Genomic DNA, 19,232 nt, shown 5'->3' with positions numbered 1-19,232 from the left:
GGGAAGTTGTGAATGCTCTATCCCTGGCAGTGTTCAAGACCAGGTTGGATGAGGCCTTGGGTGATATGGTTTAGTGTGAGGTGTCCCTGCGCACGACAAGGGGGTTGGAACTTGATGATCTTAAGGTCCTTTCCAACCCTAACGATTCTATGATTCTACATGTGGCAGAAGGCTTTCTGGTGCAAACATCCTTTTTCCATGTCCCAGCCAGGGCTGAAGGGACAAGGACAACTGTTCCCTTAATTTCGCAGTCCTGGAGTCTCCACAACAGCTGCCCTCCAATGCACTCCTCACCCCCAGTGTTTCCCACTGCCTGCTCACCAAACTGTCCCAAATTTAGCACTAAGTCATTAACCAAGGAGGCCAGGACCTGGTTGTCAGTTATGTCACAGGCAATGGACCATGAGCTCTGCAGAGGACCTGGCTACTTCACAGGTGTCAGATCATAAGCTATGCAGCTGCCACACCATCTGAGCTTGCCCAAGTCCTTGCAAACTTCTTTCACATGTTTTTTAGGTTGCCACAGGAAGGGCCAATGGGACAGGTTTTGAGTCACATCTGGCAAAGGAGAGCAAACATGTTTGTGTCCCTTTCTGAGTACTGGGAGGGAGATACTTGCTGTATCTCCACCATTTATCCCTGTATTACTTTGCCTGCTCTGCCCCAATGGATGAAGAATGAATGATTTGTCATCTGGCAGAAAAAAAAAACATGCTAATGTAGGGAGAGGCCACAGAGAAGAGGGTCACGGGAGCCTACAGCTTCTGCTGTAGGCCACTTTAGGCCACTGATTTCTAACCTTTAGCATTTCTTTTTTCTCATTTTTTTTTCATCCTACTTCCACTTGGTCCTCTTCATGCTGAGGCAGGTGGCTGAGAGCTCCTCTGGGCTATGTGTCAGTGAAAGGCTCTTAGTTTAGCTATTGGGAGTAAAACTGCATAAAATGTAAATACAAACATCAGTCCTAACTGCAAATGTGGTCATATCACTGCCCAGCTTCAGCTCTGTTGAAAATCCCAGTGTAACTGGTCCCAGATTCGGGTTTTGAGCATAAACTGAGCCTTACACTGGACTCAGTGGAATTGCCTGTGCAAGTAAGCAGTGCTAGACAGGAGCTGGGTAGCTGACTCCAGAGGGTGACACACAGCTGGAGATTAGAGGTAGCATCAGCAATCTGTCCCTGGTTTATAGCTTGTATTTGAGTGCTCTCTAGTGGTCAGAGAAATTAATTCAGAGGCAAACACAGCTGATGCTCACCCTCCCTGAGCCAGGCTGGACGAGGCTTTGAGCAACCTGGTCTTGTGGAAGGTGTTCCTGCCCATGGCAGAGGGTTGAACTGTGTGACCTTTAAGGTCCCTTCCAACCCAAGCATTCTATGATTCTATGAAGTCACCCTCCCCTGCCTGCCTGTCTGGGTCTGTAATATCCACACACGTGTCTGGGAGCAAGGGGTTGGAAGCTGCTTCAGAGCAGAGTCTTCCCGATCTGTGACCCTGCAGGGCAGAGGTTTGATACGGGAGCGGTGCGGGTGCTTTTATCCCACAAGGAGGCGATACACTCCTTGCGGGATAAGAGCACCCGGCAACATCCCAAGCCCTTCCCTATTATACTGCCCGTCAGTGCTTCTCCTTGTGCTGAAGGAAACCGCTGCAAGTGCCTGCGTGTGCATTCGGCAGGTAGGAGAGCAGACAGGTACTGTGGAAGGAGAGTAGAAACGAGGTTTGGAAATGTTGTGGTACCACACTGAACAGAAAGCGGAGTGTCAATTAGTGCAGGTTGTGAGCCAAGACAGCCGACAGTTCGGGTAGTCGTGGCCGAGTGGTTAAGGCGATGGACTAGAAATCCATTGGGGTCTCCCCGCGCAGGTTCGAATCCTGCCGACTACGATCTGAGCTGTCCTTTTCTCACCAGGACAAGCTCTTCCTCACGTTTTGCACCGAGGCCGCCCGCCAGCAGACATCCGGCCGGGCGGCAGCTGCCAGCTCGAGGGAAAAGAGGCGGAACCCCTTGACAGCCGGAGACGGCCTCTCCTCTCGGAACGGCTCCTCTTCCCCGCGCCATGCAGCACAGCCCAGCGCCCGCCCTGCTAGTCACCACCAGGTACCAGGAGGGGTCGGAGGAGGAGGGCAGCGCCCCCACCGCCAGACTCAACCTCGCCTCAGCGGCTGCGGACGCTACCGCCGCGGGCCCGATCGCAGCGGCCTTCCCTTCGTGGGGCACGGTCCGCGCAGCTACTCCCACAGCGCCGTCCGGAGAGCGGAAGGGAAGGGAAGGGAAGAAGAGGGAACAGACCCCCGGACGGCCGCTTAGGGGAGGCCAAGGGGCGGAGGCCGCTGAGGCGAGGTCAAGGTGGGCGGTGGGTTGCTGGTGCGGGATTTGCCCCTGGGACACTTCCGGATATAGGCGGTTCCTCGAGTTTCCTGGCATTTTACAGCCGGGAGAGATCACTGGTGGCTGGCGTGTCGTGTGTAACTACAGCCCTTTGGTCCCTTCCTCCTGTGGTAACTTCGGGTCGTTCCCCTCCGCATTGTCTAGCACTGCAGCGTGTGCTCCCACCCTCCAGAAACATCTCCTTGGCAGTGTTTTGAAGTGCGTCGGAAGGAATTAGAATTCATCCTGAAGCGCACCAGCGTTTTTGAGACATCGGGGCTTGGAGCAACCTGGTCTAGTGGAAAGTCTCTGCCCATAGCAGGGGGGGTTGGAACTGGATGAGCTTTAGGTCCCTTCCAACCCAAACCATTCTATGATTCTAGAATGTCGTAGGTGCTTTTGGCTGACTCCCACCACCATGCCCTGAGCCCCAATCTTTATATCCTCTAAGGCATAGGGAGCCTGTCTGGCTTGAGCTTAGGCCATCAAAGGGGAAATAAGTTTATTGTTTTCTTGCCTTCTTGAAACCATGCCCTAGGTGGCTGTACAGGTGCTGTTTTCAGTTGCATTGAACTTTTAAAACCCGTATTTTCCTAGACGTGGTGAATGAACCCGCAAGAGAAATGCCTCAAGAAGAAAATGCTTGAGGCAATCTTTATAGGATAGAGATACCTATTTTTTTTTCTTTTTTACCCCCACAAGAAATTTGACCACATGAAAGTTCCCTATCAGATGTGATATAAGAAGCAGAAGTGTTGATTCAGCAAGGTCCTAACTCTCACACCTACTTCCTAGGACATAAGTAGGAGCTATTTCAATCACATTAACTTCAAAGCCATTATTTTAATCCTTAAATATTTGGCTGTATCAGGACCTGACTTTGGAGCAGTGGCCTTGAACCTTCAAACGTATCTGACTTAACTCACATGCATGTTTTGTATGACTGACTTTATATTAATTTTAGCCTTGGACATGGAAATCTGAATGCCAGGATTTATTTTTCAGTCAATAGACTTTACCACTTGCAAATTGTCCCACTGATACTGGAATGCTTTCAGTGATAAAAGTGGGTAGATATATGTGGGATTAAGGCTTTAGCAAGTGAGTTTTCTAACTTGTGAGATAAGATAGCTGTGTAATTGTGACCTTTTTCACTTTGTAGGTACTGATTCTGGGAATAGGATTCCTTGTTGCTATGGAAATTTAAATAATCTGCATACTTGCAGTTAGGATATACAAGAAATTAAAATGTTTGCTGGCTAATTTGTATCTGATACTTTGTATTCACTTAATGAGTAAGATGGCTGTACAAGTTTTTTCTCCTTTTATTATGGCCTGGGTTGTCACAGTTTGTTCCCCTTTGGGCACAGGTTGCTGGAGCTGGGTGCTGCTGATAGGGCTAAGTTTATTGAGGCAGAAAGTGCAGAGTCTGCTCTCCTGGCCACACAGACACTGGAATAAAGTTTTTCTCTGCTCACAGCACTTACATCTCTTACTTTGCTTTCTTCCTTACAATGGCTACTTTTCCCCCCTCACTCATCCTGGCCTTTCAGCACAGAAAGCAGATTAAAGTATAAAGCCTGTATGTTATATGCAAATCAAAAGGAATGAAAAACTGTGGCTCTTCCATGAACTGTGCATGTGCACACTGTTCATCTGACCTTTATATAGTTCCTGCTTCCTCTGTTCCATGCCAATCCTGCATGATCTGATTGTGCTAGCACAGGGTTACTGGTATGAATGGTCTCCTTGTAGTCAGTTGAAGTGGAAAGTTAATCACATGCCCAAGTCTTCCCTGAGCTGCCTGTATTGTAGTCAAAAGCTAAGAGTTACACAAGCTAGATTTAAATATGGAACAGAAGCAGTAAACCTATGTGTCCAGTTTAAACAACCAACTTACTCCTTTTGCTTCTTCTGTAAAGCTACTAGTGTAAAAATAGTTGTGTTTGATGTGAAAAATGCAGGAAAATAGTATTTTCTTGGAATTTGTAGATGGTGCTTTCATTTGAATAACAATAACAGTATCAAATGAATTAAGACACTGGGACTGCTTATTTTGAAACTAAGGCCTTACAGGAACTAGTGTGCGTTTTGGTATTACACTGTATCTGTCTCAGCCTCCCTGCTTTCTGTTAATTAAAAATTATTTTTATGTTTAAAAACCATACAATCCTGTTGTTGTGGAAGAAATAATAGGGGTGGGTTTCCTGGAAGAGATGATAATGAGAGTCATTACAGGCCTGAAGCAAACAAACAAAAATATAGCTGTTTCCCCTCCCTCTAATTGCTTTCCTTTACGGTCATTTTAGCTCTGACTTTTAAGTTTAAAAGAAAAACCCTGGGTGTAGAGAAGGGGCTCATTAACTTTATGACATTTTTAGACTCTTTGATGTAGCAGCTCTTACAGTGAAGTCATGTCATCTCAGAACATCTGTACATGGTTGGCATTTTAAGCTAAGTAAGGCCACTCAGGAAGGATGGTTTACTGGTGTTTTTTTCTTTTATTTCCATCAGAGGTAAAAAGCAGCCTAATCTGTCACTGGCTGTGTTAGCAGAAGTAAGTCGCTTCTGAGTACCATCCAGTAGACCATTTTGCTGCAGTCATAGCTGCTGTCACAATTTCTGAGTGACTACTGAAGAGCATTCCTTTTGTTGCAGGTATATTCAAAAAACCACAGATCCAGCTATTTTACTGGCAGGTGTCCTTTGAGTCTTCATTTTGGATGCCACTGAAGGAGACAACACTCCAGATAATGACTGTTACTTATGGGTTCGACAGACTGCTGTGTGAAAGCCAGACACCTCTGTATTTATACATAAACACCATTGACTCTGTGTTTAGAGCCCAGCAATGTGTACCTGAGAACAAAATTTTGACTGGTACTGTAAAGTCATGTCTTTGACTGGCAGAAAAAAAATGGAATCAGAGCAAATAGGATCGCGTTTAGATACCTAGTATAAAATCCTGGCGATGGTACAGCTATTGTTAAAGCCCGAATGTATTAAACATGGCTTGCAAAGAGGATTGGGTACAAAATTTGGTCTGTGCCCTTGTTTGCTGCTCTCTGATCTATAGAGAACTCTCAAGATACTCTCTTTAAAAAGCTTTTTATTCAGTTTTGCATGGGAGATTCAGAGGTTAACTTCTTGGGAAAACTCAAGTTTCAAAAGAACTGGTCAAGTTTTGACATGAGGAGAAGAGTCTTTTGAAACTTTCTTTGAAACCAGATTGTTTAAACCTCTTTAAAGTGTATTTTAAGCACATATGCCTCATGTATCTTTAGATGAAAGGGCATCTGTGCTAATGAATTTAAACTTCATAAAGGCAGAGGCAAGAATTCCACATGACACCTCTGCAATCCATAGGAAGTCCAGGGAAGATGGGATTTGACATTCCCAATACAGCTAAGGTTAAAAATAAAAAGCAGAAAAAACATTTAATGAAAAGATTTTTTTTTTTTTTTAACAGTCATGCTTTTAAAATGGTTTTAAAAAACATTCACTCACATATAGGAAGGATGCAATTGGATATGTGTTCAGTGTTTTTCGTGGATTAAGCTCAGTACCACACAGCCCGCTTGCTCGCTCACTCCCCTCCTTCTTCCCCCACCCCCACTCCTGGAGGGATGGGGTGGAGAATTGAAAGAATGTAACTCCCACGGGTTGAGATAAGAGCAGTCCAGTAACTAAGGTATAACACAAATCACTGCTGCTACCACCAGTAATAATAATGATAAAGGAAATAACAAGAGAATACAACTGCTCACCACCCGCCGACCGATACCCAGCCCGACCGAGCAGTGATCTAATCCTTCTGGGTAACTGCCCCCAGTTTATATAGTGGGCATGACATTCTGTGGTATGGAATACCTCTTTGGTTAGTTTGGGTCAGGTGTCCTGTCTCTGCTTCCTCCCGGCTTCCCCTCCTCCCTGGCAGAGCATGAGACTTAGAAAGTCCTTGGTCAGACTAAACATTACTGAGCACCAACTAAAAACATCAGTGTTATCAGTGCTGTTCCCAGGCTGAAAGTGAAAAACACAGCACTGCACCAGCTGCTATGAAGGAGAAAAATGACTGCCACTGTTGAACCCAGGACAGTGTTTTCAATGCTCTGGGTGATAAACTTCTTTTTGATTATGGCGGAGTGCTTGATAACAGCAACAGTGAATGTGCTTGGCATCGAAGTAACTTTGGGGAAAGGACCACTGACCAGTTTTGGCTTCCAGCCTATTGAAACAGCTGTTTATGTCATTAAATATACTGTTCTCTTGTGCCCTAATAGCAGCTGCTCAGTCTTACTCTTGATGTGTGAGCACTATAATACGATCCTGGCATTCCTGTTGCAAAAATGTCATAAATGATTGCTTGGGTGCGAATCCAGGGGGAAGACGATGCCATGGTCCTGTGGATCTGAAGCTGACAGGAGAAGAAAATGTGTTGAATAAACTGCAGCAGCAGCTCCCTTGCTGCATATTCCTCCAAGAGGAGCATTGGTGATTCTGACTGTTGACAACTCTCAGAAGTTAACGTTGTGATCATTTGTCTACTTTAACTGCTTATGAAAGGACAGGTGTTTTTGTTTCCAGTGGGATTTTCTGTGGGAAACCTGAGGTACTTTAGCTAGCATCCCCTTTCTGCTTGTTAGCAACAACCACTGTCCATCAGACAGTCAAAATGAGAAGGCAGCTTCAAGAGATCATGTATTACTTTAACTTGCTCAGTCCTGATAGGTGTTTGTTGAAATGGGAGGCTTTCCACTAACTTTCTTGAGCTTTGAACTAGATCCTGAGGGAGTCTTTGTGCCAATGCCTGAACTCTGCTTTTATTTTCTTCCCTAGGCAAATTCAGAATACACACACGGGGCTGGATTTGTCAGTGCCAGAATACCAGGAAATCCGTGGGAAGATGATGTCTGGCCACGTAGAGTATCACATTGTCGTTGTTACCCGACTGTCTGCCTTCAAATCAGCAAAGCACAAGCCTGAAGATGTAGTTCAGTTTATGGTAAATGTTTAATCAGTGCTGTGTCAGTGATCACTTTCTTAATCAGCTTTGATTATTTTGGTCCTGATGTAGCAGATACTTTGTCATCACAGCCTCCCTAGATAAAGGTCCTTGATAGGACAACGCAGTCTGTACCATTACTGCAATAGCAGTATTATATTAATTGAACTCTTTATTCCAGGAGCTCGAAGCAACAATGACTGTTGTTGCCTCTAAAGCATTTTGCATTATGGGTCAACAAATAGAAACCAATTAACATTTTATAAGTCCCGCTACAAAATTAATTTCTCTGATATATATATATCAGCAATAGGACTTGGTGCATAAACATGAAATAAATAATAATTTATTTAAGAATTTACTTGAATGGAGAGAGAACCATGTGGGACAATAAGAGTAATTAACCTTACAGTAGGTTAGCCTTGATCTGTTAGCCTTGACATGGTTTTTAAAATCCTTACTAAGAGAGTTTTATCAGATAGTGACTGTATGAAACATTACTGAGTTGGATTGTATTTTCCATGATGCCTGCAGAGTAAAGTTTCGAAATCATAGCACATGAGATTCATTTCACCTGTTTTAAGTCATCTATACCATGTGCATGTCCACTTATGCTGTCTTACCTGGGACTATATATTGAGTCAATGGGAAAAAGGTGCATTTAGAATTATGGAATAGTTAGGGTTGGAAAGGACCTTAAGATCATCTAGTTCCACACCCCTGCCATGGGCAGGGACACCTTCCACTGAACCATGTCACCCAAGGCTCTGTCCATCCTGGCCTTGAACACCGCCAGGGATGGAGCATTCACAACTTCCTTGGGCAACCCATTCCAGTGCCTCACCACCCTTACAGTAAAGAACTTCTTCCTTATATCCAATCTAAACTTCCCCTGTTTAAGTTTTAACCTGTTACCCCTTGTCTTATCACTGCAGTCCCTAATGAAGAGTCCCTCCCCAGCATCCCTATAGGCCCCCTTTCAGATACTGGAAGGATACTATGAGGTCGCCACATAGCCTTCTCTTCTCCAGGCTGAACAACCCCAACTTTCTCAGCCTGTCTTCATAGGGGAGGTGCCCCAGTCCCCTGATCATCCTCATGGCCCTCTTCTGGACATGTTCCAACAGTTCATGACCTTTTTATGTTGAGGACACCAGAACTGCACACAATACTCCAGGTGAGGTCTCACAAGAGCAGAGTAGAGGGGCAGGATCACCTCTTTCGACCTGCTGGTCACGCTCCTTTTGATGCAGCCCAGGATACAGTTGGCTTTCTGGGCTGTGCATGCACACTGCTGGCTCATGTTGAGTTTCTGATTGACCAACACCCCCAAGTCCTTCTCCACAGGGCTGCTCTGAATCTCTTCTCTGCCCAACCTGTAGCTGTGCCTGGGGTTGCTCTGACCCAGGTGTAGGACCTTGCACTTGGCACGGTTAAACTTCATGAGGTTGGCATCAGCCCACCTTACAAGTGTGTCAGGGTCCCTCTGGATGGCATTCCTTCCCTCCAGTGTATCAACCAAACCACACAGCTTGGTGTCATCGGCAAACTTTCTGAGGGTGCACTCAATCCCACTGTCCATGTCAGTGACAAAGATGTTAAACAAGACCGGTCCCAACACCGACCCCTGAAGGGACACCACGCGTTACTGGTCTGCAGCTGGACATTGAGCCATTGACCACAGCTGTTTGTGTGCGGCCATCCATCCAGTTCTTTATCCATTGAGTGGTCCATCTATCAAACTTATGTCTCTTCAATTTAGAGACAAGGATGTCATGCGAGACAGTGTCGAATGCTTTACACAAGTGCAGGTAGATGATATCAACTGCTCTACCCCTGTCCATCAGTTCTGTAGCCCCATCATAGAAGGCCACCAAATTGGTCAGGCAGGATTTCCCCTTAATGAAGCCATGCTGGCTGTCACCAAGCACCTTGCTGATTTTCATGTGCCTTAGCATGCCTTTCAGGAGAATCTGCTCCAGGATTTTGCCAGGCACAAAGGTGAGACTGACTGGTCTGTAATTCCCTGGGTCATCCATTTTCCCCTTCTTGAAAATGGGGGTTATATTACCCTTTTTCCAGTCATCGGGAACTTCACCTGACTGCCATGATTTTTCAAATATTATGGACAGTGGCTTATTTAGGGCACATTTCATTTGATCTGCTTTAATTGCTGAACCCTTCCCAAGAAAATGTGTTTCTCTGTCCCTTGACTACAAAGGAACTCTTAAGGCGGTGAACCCTGTTTCATGCTGTGAACATCTGCTCTTTTTGGATGTTTTGGGGATAAATGTAATGTCAAAGTGATGTGTGTGGTTGCCTGGTAGACTATTAGCCCTAGTGTAACTTACACTCTGTAGGAGATAGCTCATACATGGATATTTACACAGTCTGATTTGCAGATAAATCCGTATCTGTCAATGTTGTGAGGAGGTGCATGCCAAGGTGATCTCATGCATGGGTTGCACTCCTTATACTTCATGTAACATTATGGTAAAAGCAGCACTCCTGGCATAATAGTCTGTTCTGTTCTTCCTCCTTTTCTAACTGCTTGTCCTCACTCCTGCAGTGTTTCCTATGTGCCAGGGTCATGTGGCTATTCTGTAACATCAGCTGAGGAGCTGGTCCTTGCTAAAAATGGATATTTGAGGGTTTGTAATTTGCTACTAATTTACATCTGTTTCTCAAGCATGTGAGTTGCAGAGCCCCTCTGAGGTTTGTTTTAGTACAGGGGAAGGGCCAGACATGGGCAGGTAAGAGAAGGGGATGTGGAATCACTTGTTTTTGGCAGCAATGCCTGCTTATATTACACGATATTTCCATGCAGCTCTGTTCAAGAAAGAACCTGACTAAACCTGAGGTGTTAAACTTGGCTATTGTCATCTAACATTTTGCTCCACTTAAGAAAAAGTAGAGAAAAACAGTTTGTTCATAAAGAAGAGAAACAAACTTCCTACTGTGGCCCCCTTCATGTTATGATTGTTCTTTCCCATATCTGCTCTCTCTAGGAGGATTTTCAGCACTTAGTTGCTCTTCTCAAGTGCAATGAACCTTTCTGATTTCTCCTTTGGTCAGCCCTCCTGATATTTCATTCTTCATGAAGAAAAATGGTGTAGTTTGACTGGAACATCAGCTCCTCAGATACATTTCTTTTTCAGCTGACTAAGTCTGATACATCATCTAGTTTGGTGTGTGAGAGTAATTTAAAGCCATGAGCTAGGAGGTGGGAGGATGGATGCTTTGCATCGATTCATTCCCATGAATCTTTTCTCTGTGTGTTACTGGAAGGAACAGAGAGATTCACCTGTCCTGACTTATCTCTCTTAAGTTGTGTATTTTAATCTGGGTTTGTCCATGCTTTTATGGTCAGTGGGGAGATGGGGAATGAGGTGACTATCCTCTGGAAATGTCTCTCTGACTGCAAAGGGAAAGCATTCTGCATTGTAGACAGATGGTCCTGGAGGCTTCAACTCCAGCCTAAAATGCTTAAGGCTCAGTTGAGTTGCACACAACTCACTGTTTATATCACTGGAGGTTCCCTGGGATTTTCCACCTAGCCTTCAGAAGGTTGTGGGTCTGCCATCCATAGGTCCTGTGTCATATTTGCCTGCCCCACACAAGCCGTTTGGATACCCCAAAGCATCTCAGGTGGCATGAGATGCCTGACTGAAGGCAGAACAATCTGTTCCCTATGATTAGGTGTCTATTTGCTGTGGATTTCTAAGCACCCATCTCAGAAAGTGCAGTATTATTGAGAAGATGTAGCTGAGCATCTACGGTGTGGGGGAATCCACTTTCCATAACATATACAGCTGTTTCCATTTGAGAAACCCTAAATTGCTCTAAGTGCCTGCAAAGGGCTGGCAGATGTGATAAGAGGACATAAAGGTATTGTCACTGCCTTGGAACAGAGTGAGGTGAAGTAAGTATGCCATCCAAAGTACCAGTAGCTGCCTATGTTCAGGTGTGTTGAGTTTCAATCACATCTTGGCAAAATGTAGTGACTGTATCTGACTGTCATGAGAGTTGAGACACCTCCTCCATATACACAGTTGTCTTACCCTGGAGGCAAGTCCCAGACCTGTGGCTGCCAGGTGAGGTGGGTTGCACCTGTAGTGTCTTGTGTAGTGCTCTGTTCTGCTGGATGTTGTAACAGCACAAACAGGAAACACTGCATTTCCCTAGAGAGTTTGAAGGTGACTTGTAAGAGAACCAGATGGCCGGGGAATAGCAGAGAAGAATTATAGCAGAGTTATATTGAGCAGCAAACCTAACACATCAAATCTGTATCGCAAGGTGGAGTGGGATGAGACATCTGAAAAAGGAAACAGAAACAACTGTTTGCTGGTTCTGCCTTGCCAAGTACAGGAGGGGGATGGGAGAGGAAGCTTTTTTTTTTTTTAATTCGTGTTTTTCTGTGTTTGAAATTATCAGATTTGAGAAGTTGGCAGGATCCAGTGTCACAGTGCTGAGATGACAGGTAGGTGAGAGAAGATGGATAGGCATGGTAGGATTCTCATTGTCTCTGGAGACGTTAATCCGATTTTGGCTACTTCAGGAGCCAGGTCTGTGTTTTATGACCCTTTGGCTTTCTTCCTTCTTCTTCCCCTCTTTTTGTGTCTGAAACACAATCTAAATGGTCTAGCTGTTCTTCCACCTCTTTCCAGTTGAAGTGACTGCGTTCTATATTGTCATACCCTAGGTGGCAGCAACGAGCCTGGCTTTCAGTGCATTAGGCTGTGAGCAATGGGATTGAACAGCATTTTTTGCTCAAATAGCTTCTCTGTATTCCCTGGGAAAAGACGGTGTGCAAGACAGGCACGTCCTCTAAACGAGCTATGATCTCTGGGCTGCGATTTAGATCATGTGGATTGAGATATGTTAAGGGCCTGTGACCAAAACCAGATGAACATCAGATCTGACCTGTGAAGTTACTGTGGGTCTAAACAATCCAGAGTTCCCTGTTCCCCAGCCTTAATGGGGCTATCAGTATCATAGCGTTTCTAATTGAAACGTTTATGAAACAGTAACAGAAGAATTCACTTCTGTGATGACTTTCAGATCTAAATCCTTATAAACTGGAGGGATTTTTTTTAAATAAAAAAAAAAACATCTGTAGAACACGGCAAATGGGTTGTAGAACTGCTTAACCTTGAGGTTCTATTTGGTAACTGAAGAAAATGTCAGTTGCATTTCTTTCAAAGGTCAGAATACTCTTGTCCTGTTGAAAGAGTGAAACTGATTTTATCTTCAGTAGTGCATCAGAAGTATTGCTGCAAAGGTGATAGTTAATTATTGCCTGTAGATTTGCCATTTTCTGGGAGAAGAAGAAAGGGTTTTGTTTTTCTTGAATTCATTTCTTCAAGCCACAGCTTACCTTTTTTATCATTTAACTTCTCTCTTCCAAGCCTTATTAAAAATCCACCCAGCCTATAGTGCCTTCTATCTGCTCCCAGTTTAATTGCTTCTTTTTTTTACAAGTTACATTAGTTGAGTTCTTTGTTTTTTCAACGCTGAACAAATAACTACTGGTGCTTGACAGGCACAGCACATTTTTGGGAGGATTTTACTATATAGAACTATCTTCCTCTCATAAAATGAGGGAGCATAAATATGTGGGTGTGTATTCATCTGTCATTGCCTGTTTGCATATGTTGGCCTTCTTTCTGTAGGCCTCAGAATCTGCATGTTGGAGTTGCTATTTTCTGATCATACAGGTGTGTTGTGAAGATAGATTTTTTCACGTTATAACCTCTGTGATGTGTGTGTGTGGGGGAAATCGCTGCTTAGTGTAGCTATAGGTTCAGGAGCTGTTAAGAATTCATGTTGATTAAAAAGAAACATTAGAGTGCTTGCTCTTCTGCTGGGCAAAACAGATGGGGAGAGCAGCATGTGGCCATGTAATTAAAATCTATCATAATGCACACCCATGAGGTCACCAAGCAACATTAATTATAATATGGCTTGAATTGGGAGTGTCCAAGTGAAAGCTTGGTTTCTGCTGTCTGTGAGAAGGGATGCTTTTGATTCCTGTCTCCAAAGCTAATGGTTGTTTTAAAGGGCAGTGCTACTGTATCTCCGTTTTCTGACAGTGTGAAGAATTGGGCTTTGTAAAAAGAAAGTCACAGTAGTTTAACATGAGATACTATAAAACCAAGAGTGCTCTTCACTATCATGCAGTATGTGGCCAACGGGCTTGAGTTAGCTCTGAGATCTCCACCTCGCTGAAATCCTTGCAGTAGATATAAAGCATATCAAGACAAGTTGGAGGTTAGAAATGGGGCATTAAAATGAGCATTAAAGGGAAAGAAGGAATTAAATTCCATTAATACTGAGTGGAATCAAATTCTGTTATACAAAACTGAGAGTCCCAGCTTGTATCCTGCAGGCATTCTGGTGTGTGTACTTTAATGCATGAGGTTCTTGTGAAGAAAGGTGAAAAGCACATGCATGAGATTTGAGGGATTAGCAGCAAATTTCAGGCCTTCACTTTGAACTTCACGTGGTTTTCTTAACCTTCTAGCTATATTTGATCATATCCAACTTACTTGTTCCCAGTGCAAAAACTACTCAACCCATCCCTGTCTCTCTTTGAGTTCTGTGTTGGATGTTAACTGTTACAGGCAAACAGTCTTGACCTGGGAAACATGCACACGCTTTGCTATATTTGCATGATTAACTCTTCTGAAGTGAAGTAGGTTGAGCCTTTGATATTGTGACTTGACAAAACTCCTTGAAGTGCACTCAGGCTGACTTACAGGTGGTGGGGGTTTAGGTCCACAGTACTCACAGAATTCAGTTAGAGACATGGAGGGGGAGAAGATTATTACAGGGTCAGGACCTAGAGGAATTACAGACAGCAGAAGAAAAATATTTGAATATTAATCAAATGGAATTTTGTAGGATTGATAAAATGGGGTTTAGAGCAGCATTTCCTTTTTTATCCTGACATTTTGAGCCATAGGTTCCATCAGCCATTTTTAAAGGGTTGTGCGTGGTAACTAGGAAAAGCAGGATTTAATTTTGTTACATGCTGATATGCCTTTCTCCTGGAAAATTGTTAGAGGACATCAAATGGAAAAGGTCCAAAATTGTCATGGCAGAGTGGTGCTTCCTGACTGGAAGGGTGTGAGAATGCTCTGTGTGATACATGGGACTCGACTTGAGAAAATGCATTCTGTGAGACCTGGCCAGCACGCTGTAAGGCCCCTCTGTTGCCACTGTTGCTGCATCTGGCTCCGGGGTCCCCAGTACAAGAAAGGCACGGACCTGTTGCAATGCGTTCAGAGAAGGGATGCGAAAATGGTCATAAGGGCTGGAGCATCTCTTCTGTGAATACAGGCTGAGAAAGTTGGGCTTGTTCAGCCTGGAGAAGAGAAGGCGCTGGGGAAACCTTATTGTGGCTTTTTGATACATAAAAGGGGCTTATAAGAAAGATGGAGAGTTTTTACCAGCCCAGTAGTGACAGGACAAGGGGCAACAGTTTTAAACTGAAAGAGCATGCATATAGATTAGACGTAAGGAAGAAATTTCTTATGATGAGGGTGATGAGACACTGGCACAGGTTGCCCCGAGAAGCTGTGGCTGCCCCATGCCTGGCAGTGTTCAAAGCCAGGCTGGATGGGGCTTTGAGAACCCTGGTCTAGTGGAAGGGGGGGTTTGATCTTTAAAGGTCCCTTCCAACCCAAACGAGTCTGTGATTCTAAATGCATCGGTCTGAGGTTGTTGGATTTAACCAGTCTTACTGCTGCATTTCCAGAACCCAAACCAAGGTAAAGCTGGCAGTAATGTTGAGTGAAGATGTAGAAGCAGATGGATAGCCGTTGGAGAGCCTTCAGCTGGCAGGGGCTAGCAGGGGCCAGCATCGGCATTGATGGGGAATGGTTTAGGCTGGAGGTTTAACACCTTGCCAGTGTGGTAGGTTATCCCAGCAGAGGGCATCCCCACACTGCTGGATATGAGCTTGCACGGTGTGGTGCAGGCGTAGCAGATTAGTATGCTTTGGATATACTATCATCCTTTGTATGCTATGTCACGTGTTATGGTTATTCAAAGCCACACAGCTTCACAAAGGCTCAATTAGCAATAGGATGCAAGGGTGTGCATTTATTTTAGCTTCAGTGGTGTAGTTAAACATAAATTGGGATTTATGAATAATTTACAGAGTTTGATAGGGGAGGAATGAAACTTTAGTAGGAAGAAATACATTTGTATGTTTCAGTACAGTGTTAGGTTTTGATTATTTTAAAGCTGTTGTGGCATAAGCTTGTTGATTGACTGCTTTCAGACATTAATATGTTATTTATTATTGAAATTAATTAGATGTTAAACATTTTTCACAAATCAGACTTGATTTTTTTTTTTTTTCTGGGTGGAGGGTAATGTTCTTTATTCTTGGGGGCAGGGGGGAAGTACCAGTGAATTGCCTATTGCCTTTATATTTGTGCTTACATGGTATTTTGGGAAAGGTGCTGGTATCATACCTTGTTCAGAGTGATACTGGGACATAGCAAATTAGAAATTTACAGCAATTCAGAAATTCCAGAATTGCTTTCCTCTCTATTTTGGGGGTATCTTTCAAAGAGAGGATTGTTTTACTCTGGGGACATCACTTTAGTGCTTGGCTGTTGCATTGCATGTCAGATCCCGCATGCAGAGCACAATGTTGCTCACACTTACCTGTATTACTTTAAGGAAACAAGTCTAAATTCTTGATTTTCACTCTTTTGTCAACTCATGTTTGGTTTTGGGCTTCAGGTCTTTCTTAAGTAGCTGCCTGCCTCTTATGACTGGGTACTGAACCTATAGCAAAGATTGTACAGCCAAAATGCAAACAGTTTTCAAATCAGCCAGCTTGGTTGATAATTACTGTGCAAGGCAGGAAAGCATGAAAGCTAAGGTGGTTATTGCTCTTTATGCCTATGTCTAATTTAGTAAATTGGATGTGTCTGTTACTGTCAGGACCTGTTCTCTGGCCTGGGGGACAGCTAGCACAGTCTGGCTGCCTCTGTAATAGGAAACTTTTTTACTGTCAGCAGTAGGCATTGGTACCCAAAATGGATACTGTGTGGTCTCTGTACCAGGCTAAACCTTGTGTTGAAAAAATATCTGTGGGAGTGCCAGCTGGCCAGAGTCACAGCTGTACTGGACATTGTCAGATTCCAGGAGACACTATAAGGCTCAACAGACAGTCTCAGGTTACAGTGCCTGGGAGTATGCCTGATACTGTTTAGTTTGCTAGTATAGGTGTAGTTTATGGATTCTGGGTTAATTTGTAACTCGTTTCCCTTCGCCTTCTGTGCTTTTTGTTGGGTTGCCTTTCTTTTATCACTGTGTTGGTGGAAGAACTCTGCCTTCTTATGTCCCAGGACATAGTGCTTGAGTCTCTCTCTGGTTTATGTTACACTATTAATTAGGATTCATTAGAGTTTACCAGCATGTGTTACAGGGGAGGATAAGAACTGGACCCTAGTAGAGGATCTGTGCCATATGCACTCCACTAGCACTAATTTTTTGGATTGTGGATAGGAACTAGATGATCTTTAAGGTCCCTTCCAATCCAAACCATTCTGTGATTCCATTAATGTGTTTTTTTAATCTAACTCTGTATTCATGGAAACACATACATAGATTATGGGGCCATGGAGGGCCATGATGATCTATATAGTCTGTATAGTAAAACATTCACAGAGCATGACAGTAACCCTCCATTTTACTGTAACATCACTTAGAGATAGTGTTTTGTTTATGTGTGCTTTTTGTATGTTGATTTTTTAAGGTAGCAACTTAAAAACCGAAATTTATGTAGAAGTCACACCTTTTCTAACCGCCATTCCCATCATTATTGCTTTCCTGGTAATATCTTCGGCCTTCTCCTCAGGCTTCCTGTCCTGGAATGGCTCCATTTACTGTTGGCATCTTCTCCCTGCATGAGAACCTGTAGGCTGTGGACAAGTTGTTGTTTTTTATTTTCTCATATATAAACTGAATAGTCATGGGTCAGCTGAAGTCTTTGCCCGTTGGTTTCCGTATTAGGTGTTCTGCACAGCAGCAAACATGCCAGGTTTTTTAGGCCTTAACAGTAAGAAGGGCACTGAAGCCTACCAAGGCTGAGAAATCGGTCTTCTGGCTCAGTGGTCAAAAGGTGCAGGCTGCTTTCTCCGTCACATACCTACCTGGCTGGGCTTCTCTTCCCTCTGTCTCTCAGGAATAGGCATTGTATACCTAATTTTTAATGGACAAGGAGTTTCGCTGTCAGAGAAGAGTGGAGCAGTGACCTTCCCAGTATTTCATTAGTTGATGAGTCAGACAAATGGACACTGGGTATCTGGCAATGAATTTCAATTTCATTAGGGAGTGGATTTTAATAGTAGAATTAGAAGACCAGTAGCAGTGCTTGGGGATTCACTGTGCAGATAACAGGCTTTTACTAGGCTATATGTAAAGCTCCTCGGTAATACATGTTTTTCCACTTCAGTTTCTAGAGTGAATGTTTCACAGTGCTTAAACTACTGCTTTGCTGCTTACGTCTTCCCTGTAAAGAAACTTACCCAGGCATCATGTTTAATTGCAGGTTTCCAAGAAGTACAGTGAGATAGAGGAGCTCTACCAGAGACTGGCAGCACGATACCCACAGGCTTCTCTTCCACTCTTGCCTAGAAAAGTGCTCTTCGTGGGAGAATCTGACATCTGTGAACGAAGAGCGATGTTCAATGATGTCATGAAATTCATCTCAAAAGATAAGGATCTGGCAACCAGTCCTGAATTACTGGAATTTTTAGGTAACTAAAAGATGTGAGTGTCCCCTCTCCCATGAGTGTGCTTGATAAAATCATTAAGTTCTTGACGCAGGTAGTAAAAAAATGGAGAATGCCAGAATAAACGTTGTCACTGAAAATACCCTCTTGTGCATCTATAGTGCTGCATAGTCATGCATCTTCCCCTCCTCTCAGTGGACACATGCTTCATTCAGAAGTGTTGATACCACAATAATTGTTTTATAGGTGTCTGTCCCACTGTCTCTGATTCCCTTAGGTATATACATAAGCTGTGATTCAGAACACCTAAGTTTAGGAGGCTAAATAACTATATATTGTCAGTGGAGAGATGGACCCTAAAGGGACAGTGCAGGGTCTTCCTTAGTGATAATTATTCCAACTGTCTTCAGACTGTGGACAGATCAGTTGCAGATCAAAATCAGCCTTAGAATAAAGGCTCACCCTACCAAGTGACGTGGAATTCAGTACATACACTGCAGTCCCTCAAGCTAGTTGTGTACTTTCCTTACAGATGCTGACTACATAGTCAATATATTCAGGGGTGTTTAGAGAGACTCAACATGATAAAACACAGGTGACTATGGGGATAGGGTAAGCAGCATCCTAATGTTCACTGCACTCTCTTTCCCGTAAGGGGAGCATAAGACCACTTGCTTAGTGTAGATACCCATATTTAGTTGATGAAGTATGCCCTGGGTGATTTGGCAGATGCAGACATGAAAAGCTGGGTGAGATGAGTCTCCCATGCTGTGTCACTTTAACAGTCAAAAGGATCAAACTATGAATTTTATCCATCATGGTTTTCACTAGCCTATTTTTAGCTAATCTGATTGTTTTAAATTGCTTTCCTGAGTATCTAGAGACTCCACAGCAAGCAATAGTTCTCTTGTTACATGCAAAGCTCAGGAGAATAAGTATGGTGAGGACAGCTGGTTGAAGCACATGTTTCAGTTTGCAGAATTTGCTCAGGTGGATGGATCTTGCATACTGAAGGGAGTCAGAACGTCAGGCTTTATTTTTGAGTGTCAATTGAAGAGCTGCTGTGGAAACTTTTTTGTGCTGTACAATGCTTTAAATTT

General features: G+C 43.7%; 1 protein-coding gene and 1 non-coding gene across 2 annotated transcripts in view; both read left to right on the top strand.

The window, feature by feature from the left end:
* Positions 1–1,804: 1,804 nt before the first annotated feature.
* TRNAS-AGA (transfer RNA serine (anticodon AGA)) lies at positions 1,805–1,886 on the top strand. The gene has a single exon. It is a non-coding gene; the product is annotated as a tRNA-Ser (tRNA).
* A 4-nt stretch (positions 1,887–1,890) lies between these two features.
* The window catches only part of HS1BP3 (HCLS1 binding protein 3), a 50,292-nt gene continuing 32,950 nt past the window's right edge, over positions 1,891–19,232 (top strand). Inside the window, exons 1-3 of the mRNA XM_061460883.1 lie at positions 1,891–2,100; positions 7,210–7,375; positions 17,949–18,156. Coding sequence (XP_061316867.1) covers positions 2,060–2,100; positions 7,210–7,375; positions 17,949–18,156 — 415 coding nt within the window. The 5' untranslated portion in view covers positions 1,891–2,059. The remainder of the gene's footprint in view (positions 2,101–7,209; positions 7,376–17,948; positions 18,157–19,232) is intronic.

Source organism: Pezoporus flaviventris, unplaced genomic scaffold, assembly GCF_033815535.1.
Source record: "Pezoporus flaviventris isolate CSIRO_AGI_PZ_B2104156 unplaced genomic scaffold, CSIRO_AGI_Pfla_v1 ptg000031l, whole genome shotgun sequence".
Taxonomy (NCBI): Eukaryota; Metazoa; Chordata; class Aves; order Psittaciformes; family Psittacidae; genus Pezoporus; species Pezoporus flaviventris.
The sequence above is the reverse complement of the archived record's forward strand: the minus strand, read 5'-3'. Positions and strand labels throughout refer to the sequence as shown.